Source organism: Brassica oleracea, chromosome C7 (assembly GCF_000695525.1).
Source record: "Brassica oleracea var. oleracea cultivar TO1000 chromosome C7, BOL, whole genome shotgun sequence".
Classification (NCBI taxonomy): Eukaryota; Viridiplantae; Streptophyta; class Magnoliopsida; order Brassicales; family Brassicaceae; genus Brassica; species Brassica oleracea.
Window position 1 is genome coordinate 21,578,936 of NC_027754.1, and position 8,863 is coordinate 21,587,798.

The following is an 8,863-nucleotide window of genomic DNA, read 5'->3' on the forward strand; positions in this document are numbered from 1 at the left end:
AGGAGAGAGAGAGCGTGCGACGGCGAGGAGAGAGAGAGCGTCGCGCGGGAGAGAGAGAGAGAGAGAAGAGAGAGAGAGACGGCGCAAGAGAGAAAGGGAGAGAGAGACGGCTAGGGTTTCTGGTCTCCGGGAATTCTCTGCAGAGCTTCGCTTTAGTTTTTGTATGAGGCAAAAGGGAGGCTGCATCTCTTTTTATAGGAAAGGGGAAGGGAACCCTAGGTTTTGTCAAATGGGCCGTAGAGAAGCCCATTCTTTTATGAAAATTTTTGGACCAGGAACCGGGCCGTTACACTTTTCTTAGTAAACCTCCTTATGAAGACCAAGAAGACGAGCCCTGCTTTGCAGCTGAATTTCCTTCACTAGAGAGCGGTTTCAAAACAGAGGTATAAAGACGCACATTCCTTTCACGCCACAAGTAATATAGGCTTTACTCCTCTTGTAGTCACAACAGAAACCAGCCACACAACAACATCATCAAACATAGAGAAAGGTCTGAAATGATTTCGACTAAAGAAAGCGGACCAGACCTCCATAGAAAAATAAACAAAATCATGTAACAAAGTAAGCCTCGCTGTTAGGATACAACTCAACAAGAGGATAAAAGAGTGCCAATATAGACGTGATCTTTTGATTTTGGATCCAGAATCCACAGAGCAAAACGTAGAATGTTTTGTCTTCATTCCACTTGAAATGTATAAACTTTACATAAAGAACCCATATTCAAAAATCATAAACCAGAGTTTAACCATCAAATTTAGTAAACCGAACCAGGCTTAAACCTAATACTGTAGATCTGAACAAAACTTGGGTTCACCCTCTATGGTGAACTCTCAAATTCACCTCTATTATTAACACCAATCAAAGTGCTACGTAGGATTAGGAGAAAAAAAATATTAAAACTTAAAAAAAAGGAAAATAGCTTTAAAAAAAATAAAAGAACGTAGCCGTTAACAGTGTACATGGCTTCCTTCATCACCACAGAGAAGATGGAAGTTGTGTTTGTCAAGTTCAGTTCCAATTTTATGCTTTCAAATCGAATTTTTATTTCTTCTCCAATCCAAATCAAGCCATGTATGTCCAAATATCGGATTAGTGTCAAAGGGTTGTCAAAGAGAGAACTCCAACCACATAATCTGTTCGCCACACTACTCTGAAGAGGTTGATGTTGAATTTTCCACGGAATGGTATGTTTACTGAATATTCAGATGTGATGAACTTGTTGTCAGGCCAGTTTCTACTCACACAAAGCTTGCTCTTTTCATAGCTTTGTTCTTTTCATAGATTTGTTCTCTGCTGGGCTTGATCTCAATGTGTCATGCAAAAAGTATCAACTTTTCACCAGTTATTGATATTGTCAATCAATTATCATGTGTATAACTTAAATCCAACATACGTGTACGTACCAATTGTATCCACTGGCTGAGAAAGGATGTGACTCGTACTTATCACCGTTGTCTTTGACCAGTTTGGACATAGTGTCAAATGACTCGAACTTCACACAGAACGTAACTGGAGGACGAGTTCTCATCTCTTCCCTTATTGTTGCCGAGAGCTTCTTGTGATTCCTAGCAGGAACAGAGACAGAGCTCCTAATGTTACAAGGAAGTATCCCCGCGTCCAACAATCCTTCTTCTATTACTGCTTTTGTCTCCATTAGCTTTTGAAAGTTGTAGTAAGGTTTTGCAATTCTTACTACTTCCACGATGAAAACAAGACAGAAGAAGCAGTAGACAAATATTGTTCCATAGTTTGTATTTTTTTTCTTTTCTTCGGTAAACTTTTTTTTTCTTTTTCAAGTGTACCTGTACGGTTTCTGGGTTGTGTATTTATGAACAATTTTGTCAAGAGGTTCATATTCAAAGCTAACAAGACACAATAGTAAAACTTGATTGAGATATAAGAATACAACAGTTTACAAAGTGTTGGGACATTGTGTGTGCTTTGCTAAAGGTTCAGCAGACACATTAAAGCTGAATATGGCCTTGAGTTTTTGAAGATAACAATAAGTGTAAAAACAAGAATATGCTAGAAACACCAAAAGTAAGAACAAAAACATAATTAATGCCTGCTTTCACAATTAAAATAACAGAGTATTACGATGATCCACCATGATTGCCTCCATACTTTCGATAAGCTTTATATGCAGACTCATCAGAACTAAAGTCCATTCCAATACAAAGTTCATATTTTTCTGATTTTGATTGTTTGCCTCTAAAGCATCAACATCTTCAGTCTGAAGATAGTCCTCGTTGTTGCCTATGTCCTCTTCTTCATCGAAATCACTGACAGAAGCATCATCATCATTGAATGTATCAACTTTTTCCTCAGCTAAAAACTCATCTGAATTCTGTCTTAACAAACTGGTGAAATCGGAGACTTACAAACTAGATTCATCCTGACAAACGGGAACAGTTTCTTGACCACTTAAATGACTATTTTCCATTGTAACTATATAGCAAAACATAAATTACAGAACAATTAGACCTTATTTTAATGAAAATTCTAAATAATTGATATTCTTAACTTGAAAGAGGATAAAGAGAGTAGATCAATGTACCAATGCGGAACGTAGCTCGAGCCGGTAAGTCAAGCTAATAATTATTCGGGAGCAGCTTCCTGTTAGCAAATTTCAATAGAATTCTCAAAACCTAATCTGATGAAACAAAGAACATTTATGTTTCTTTAGTTAACGGCGACGTTCTTTTATTTTTATTTGAGCTATTTTCTTTTTTTAAAAGTTTTAATATTCTTTTTTTTCCTAATCTTACGGGGCACTTTGATTGGTGTTAATAATAGAGGTGAATTTGAGAGTTCAGTATAGGGGGTGAACCCAAGTTTTGTTCGGTAGATCTTTAGTCTTCACTGTCAATAGTAAAATACATTGATCAGTTTTCAAATCTATCGAATATAAACAATTTTGGTGCACGCAATTCGCATTAATTCGGTCTTTACATCAAAAAGAAACCAAGAAAGTCATGTCTTAACCTGTATATTAAAAGCCAAGTCCTTTGACTCTACAGCTGTTTCACAATAAGGTAAATAAGAATCTTTCAAAATTAATAGTGGCTTTTTTCAAAAAAGAATCATCTCCGTTAGTTATAGTTTTACACTCGCACTCATACTTTTAAACATTTAAGTAATACTAGTACATTTAAGCAATACGATTAAATTGCTTCCCGGGACTGGCTGGACTAGCAAAACAAGCCACGAAGAGAGGTTTAGATAGGGCTGGGTTGCGGGTCAAACCCGCCCCGCTGATCCGCCAATCCGCGGGTTAAAAAGTTTTTTTTTGTCAAAAAATCCGACCCGCACAACCCGCGAACAAATAAATTTGTATCCGCACCCGCCCCGCTTAATTTTGCGGATAACCCGCGGGATCCGCGGGTTATATTTTTATTTTAAAAAATATTTATTTAATTTAATTTTTGTAAAATATAATATAAATAATATATTTATAATTAAAATTTTAAATATTTTAAAATATTTTGATTATTATTTTTTTAAATTCCCATATTTTCGTATCCGTATCCTGAAATAAGAGATATAAGAGGTCTCTTATATCTCTTATTTCAGGATACGAGTGTAAAAAAACAGTGTCTTGAATAAGAGATATAAGAGATGTTTCTTAGCCGAAAAATGTAAAAAAAAAACAAAACAAAACAAAAAGTGTCAAATCATAAGTTAAAAATCCCTGCTATGAATCTCTGCTAAAGCCAGTAATGAATTCGTATCCGTATCCTGAAAGATAAACTGAATCCGGCAGTAGTACTAGCAAGGAATAAAAAATCATTGAGGATTGATGTTAAATGCCAAAAAGCTAAAATTAAAAGGAAAGCGTAGTCACGTTAACTTCTAATTTGTTACGTTAACTTCTAATTTGTTCAGTATACAATTTTTTATTGTTTCTGGATCATAACCAATACATAACTTTTGAAACAATTACCAAATAATCAATACACTAGCTAATAATCCGTGATGTGCGCGGAATAAAATAATTGATTAGATTATTTATTTTACGTTGAAATAAAAAAATTTGTCATATAGCTTTTTAAAGGGATGGACATTCAGATATCCGTTCGGATTCAGTTGATCCATTTGGATTTTGATTTTTAGAGCTAGAAATTTAAATATGATTCGGATATTTACAAATTCCGGTTTGAATTTGGATTGAATTTAGTTTGAATCATTGCATGCTTGGTTCAGGTTCGAGTTCAGGTACCTATTTTAATTATGTAATTTTTACCAAAAATCCAAAATACTTAATCTTCAAAATCTGAAAATAAAAATAATATAAAATTTACATAAAAATATTTCAATTTAAATATTTTGATGGAGAAAAAATATATTTCAGTATTTTGAACATATTTTGTTATTTTAGATATTTTATATTAATTAATATCTAATAGATATAAAATTTAAAATAACTAATATATTTAAGTATATAATTGTGTTTTAGATATTTTTGGTATCCAAAATATTTCAGTTTGGATCGGATTCGGGTCTTGTTATCCAGATATTAAACTTTTAGATCCATTTGAGTACTTAATCAGTTTTAGTTTGTTTTTAGTATTACTTTCAAATCAAGTTCGGTTTGATTCTTCGGATCCAAATATTTTACCCAAATTTACTGTCTTCTACATATATAAAGAAAATAAATAAATGTAAGAGTAATATGTTAGACTTGTTTTGCATACATAATTATTGGACCATAGTTTAAGAATACCAATAGAATTGGTTGGACGTCGTGTCAATATTGTTGGACATGTTAAAAATTTGACGTAGTCTATAACCAATAATGTGTACCTTCTATAAATTTTTTTGGTAAATGTGATAAAAACACGATATAATCGAGTGAAATGGTTGTGACACTGCGCTCTGGTTTGTGAATGGTTCTAAAAGCAAAAAATTCTCATCACATCAGATTTTCAACGCCATTAGAAGGGCATTGCCGCAGAAAAGTTGGGCTCTGTTGGTTTGGCATATGGCAATCATTCCTAGGCACGCTACTACTACTTGGTTATTCATTCTGAACAGAAACCCAACCTTTGATCGCATGGTCTCTTGGTGTGTTGATCTAGACCCCATTTGTTTGTTATGTGGAGAAGGAGATGAATCTCGCAATCATCTTTACTTTGATTGCTCCTTTTCCTCTATGGTGTGGAGATCACTTATGCAGCAGTTTCATCTTTCTTCTGTCCCTCTTATGTGTGCTGATATTTTACATTGGCTCCCTAATCCTCACACGGATCCCATGGTTCGACTAGCAATACTCCAACTGTGACAGGCAGCAATCTATGAGCTTTGGAAAGAGCGGAATAGGCGGTTACACGATGGGCTGACGATGCCGCCAATTCGTATCATGAGATTCATCATCACATCTCTTAGGGACAAAAGCTCCGCTTTACTTTCCCTAAGTCATCCTTCAAGTCCTCGCCTTGCTCGATTCTGGTTTGACCCTTCATAATCATCTGTCATGTATGTTGTGGCTCCTCAAATCTATTTCTTATCAGTGATGTACCTGATCCTTCTCTCCCCTTCTTATATTATGTAATCTGGGGCTTGCTTGCCTTTTGTAATTGCTATTTTATTGATTAATGAAAACTCTTTAACAAAAAAAAAAAAAAATCGAGTGAAAGGAGTTAGAATTGCGTCAAAGATAATGTGATCTCTTCATTCGGTACATGAATTATGTTTTTCAATCGATTTCACGAATTTTCTTTCTTTTAAAACTTTTATGATTTCGTATTTTTTCTAACAATCTGATTATTTTTCTAATTCTTGGTTTAATATGAACTCTGTAAAGAAAAATAATACTTGGCTAAACTAAAGATTCAACTTTGTGTGTGGCGTTTTTCGCCTTAGTTTCCTTAATTCATAACCAATCACAATTATTTGTTGTTTTCGTATGCATAAACCTCAACCATCATCAAGTTCGGCAAGATACGAAACTATCAATTTTTAAAACATTCACATTCCGACATTTTAATTGATGTGAATCTTAATGATTTTGTAATTTATTTATTTCAACAATGATATTATTCAGTACTTGCCCAGAGAGAACTTCAATTCACTCATACAAATGTTAAAAATACTAAAACTAAAAATGAGCTGATTAAAAACAATTAGTGTTGAACACATTAAAATGTATAAGATAGAGTTAAAAAAATTAATGTGTAAACACATTAATTGTTAAATGATTATGAAACTGACACGTGTCAATGCGTGTGTGAAAACATTTATTGCAAATGTTTCTCTTTTAATATACAAGAGATATATTTAGCTTAATTAATTAGGGACCAAATGATATATATATACATATATACATATATATATTAAACCACCAATATTTAGTAGATCATAGACAAATATTTCATCTTACTATACTTATGACCAGCTCTGCCTCGGACTTCAATTATTGTCGATCAAATTTCAAATAGTGAACAAAAATACAAACTTTTTTATGGTTAAAGAAAAATGTTAAATCCGGGTCTATTAAAGACATAGATCTAATTCCCTGGTAGAAGGTGCTGTCCACGACAGACCTTCTCCCGAGTTTTCATACGGACGTATCCGCAGCCGTGGTGAGCATAACAATGTGACTTAATTTCCGTAGCAGGAGAATCAAATCCCGAATGTGTTTGCATCCAAGGCGTGTCCACGACCACTGGATCCAAATGCCCGCTCCCAAAAATATAAACTTATCTATCAACTTATTAATATTGCACCGATGGTTGAGTGAACCGTAGTACAAGTTCGTACATTTTAACTAATATGTACATTTACGAAGATTCACATTTTATATGAACGTAAGAGCATGATTATTGGGAGGTTTTTAGGGTGGGGTTCTTAGCCGAATATAATAATCTGTCTCTGAACTTTTAATTAAAAAAGCTAAGAACCATCACTTAAAACTCTTATTTAAAAGTCAATTCTTAGTTTTTAGTTAAAAATTAAGAGACATGTTCTTATATTCTGTTAAAAACTTCACGTTAAGAACCCTCCAATAATGATGCTCTTAGAGATGCAACTTTCACTTTATCTTTTCCCTATAGAGACTTCAAAACATTAAGTAGAAGTTGTTGTTAATAGAAATTATTACTGCAATTGTGCTGCGGCCACGTGGTATAAAGTGTGAACATATAGCAACTTGATGACAATTTTATTACTTTCTTCCCTTTTTTTAAAGATCGACTAGAGCATGTCCCATTCTCTATTTATTCCCCCGTAGGAAGATATCTTCTCTATATATGCAGACAAACACACATAAATTCATATACACTCATACATCTATTTCTTATAGTCTTAAGAAGATCATGAGCTCCGAGGGGCTAAAGCCGTTTAAGAAGAAAGAAGGGACTGTGATCCCCAAGAAGAGAGAGTTGGTGAAGACAAAAATCCTCAAAGCCATTCTCTCTTTCTTCCGTCGCTCTGACAGCAAAAAAAGTTCTGAGGCTACGGGTGACGGTGCCAGAAAGCGCGTGTATCCCACTCGCCAATGACCGCTCGTTTACCGTGGAGTTGAAGATAGTTACTATCATGATCTTTTATGGGTTCATCTCCTCTGTTTCATTTGTTATAGTATATTTAAGTAGAAGGAAGCTTAATTAGCCTTGTTGAAGACTATCTGTTTCTTTATATTCGAGGTTTGGTTTCTCCGTCTCGAGAAAGGGAAATATTTCATGAATGATGAATTAATATGTTTAGTCCTCTTCTTGTGTAAAACCCATTCATATATGATGAGCATGAGGCGTTGTGATTCGTTATGGGACGATAGTCTTTAAAGCATACTCTGTTTTTAAGGTGATGATAGATTGTTGTTATGATCATACGATGTAGTTTCGGATATTATATGCAAATGTGCTGTCTCGAAATTAATTAATAAATTTTGTAATAATGATAGTACAAAAAAAGATAAGATAAAGAAAGAAAGTAGAGATTACAGACTGTAAAATGATAGGGTTTTAGTTCTCTAACTTACCTATAACTCTCATTGGTAATAAAGTTATTACTATGTCAAGTTAAAAATAAGATAGGAAATAAAAAAATCAACAAGTGTAATTAATTAAAACAAACAAAATTTTTAGCCAATAAAACTGATAGTAATAAATAAAAATTAAGAGAGCCAACGTGTGTTTACCAATTGGGAGACAATGGGACCTGTCAGAGTAGGAAGGTTGTCGTCACTAATGACGTCTCACAAGTTCGTCACTAATGACGTCTCACAAGTTCGTCAGTGCTGGTCACTGACTCAGATTTTAATTGGACAGGAATATTCCTTCTATAAATAGCCAAACTTTCTTTAGATTTTGTTCGGTAAATAATTTCTCAAAATCGAGGATACATCTTCATCAAATACTTCATCAGATTTAGTTATTTGTTTCCATTCGATCCGAAAAATTTGGACATCTTTAAATCTACAGAACAAAACAAATATTAAAAATCAATATCCGTTAAAAAGAAACAAACCACAAATACTAAAAATTTCAGAGTCGGATATCCGCTCCGTTCATGTTTTATATAAATAAAAGTATATTCACAATTAAATAGAGAGTTGTAGATAAAAATTTACATAATAATTACTATTTTAAATATAATTTTAATAATTTCATATATAAAATTATTTATAAAGTATTAAATTAAGAAAGAAATAGAAAATCTTTTGAAAAACTACATTTTTCTAAAATTTTATCTTTTATAAAATTTATAAAACATATAGTTTCACTATTTTTTTACTTTTTTTATTTAATATTATGTAAAATATATTTTTGAAAAAAATAGATTTATTTAATAAAATGAATGAGATATTAGTAATTTTAAGCAAAGCAACTCAGAAAATTAAATTTTTGTAAAATACGAAGCAAAT

At 33.0% G+C, this 8,863-nt stretch overlaps 1 protein-coding gene and 1 pseudogene across 1 annotated transcript; one reads left to right on the forward strand and one right to left on the reverse strand.

Moving 5' to 3' along the window:
* The window catches only part of LOC106302841, a 9,613-nt pseudogene extending 7,170 nt beyond the window's left edge, over positions 1-2,443 (reverse strand).
* Positions 2,444-7,260: 4,817 nt separating this feature from the next.
* On the forward strand, positions 7,261-7,765 carry LOC106305354. The gene has a single exon (XM_013741733.1). The coding sequence runs from the start codon at positions 7,314-7,316 to the stop codon at positions 7,497-7,499; it is 186 nt and encodes a 61-aa protein (XP_013597187.1). The 5' UTR covers positions 7,261-7,313; the 3' UTR covers positions 7,500-7,765.
* The last annotated feature ends 1,098 nt before the right edge of the window (positions 7,766-8,863 follow it).

Excerpts from the sequence above, each read along its gene's own strand:
- LOC106305354 (XM_013741733.1), top strand. The coding sequence starts at position 7,314 with ATGAGCTCCGAGGGGCTAAAGCCGTTTAAGAAGAAAGAAGGGACTGTG.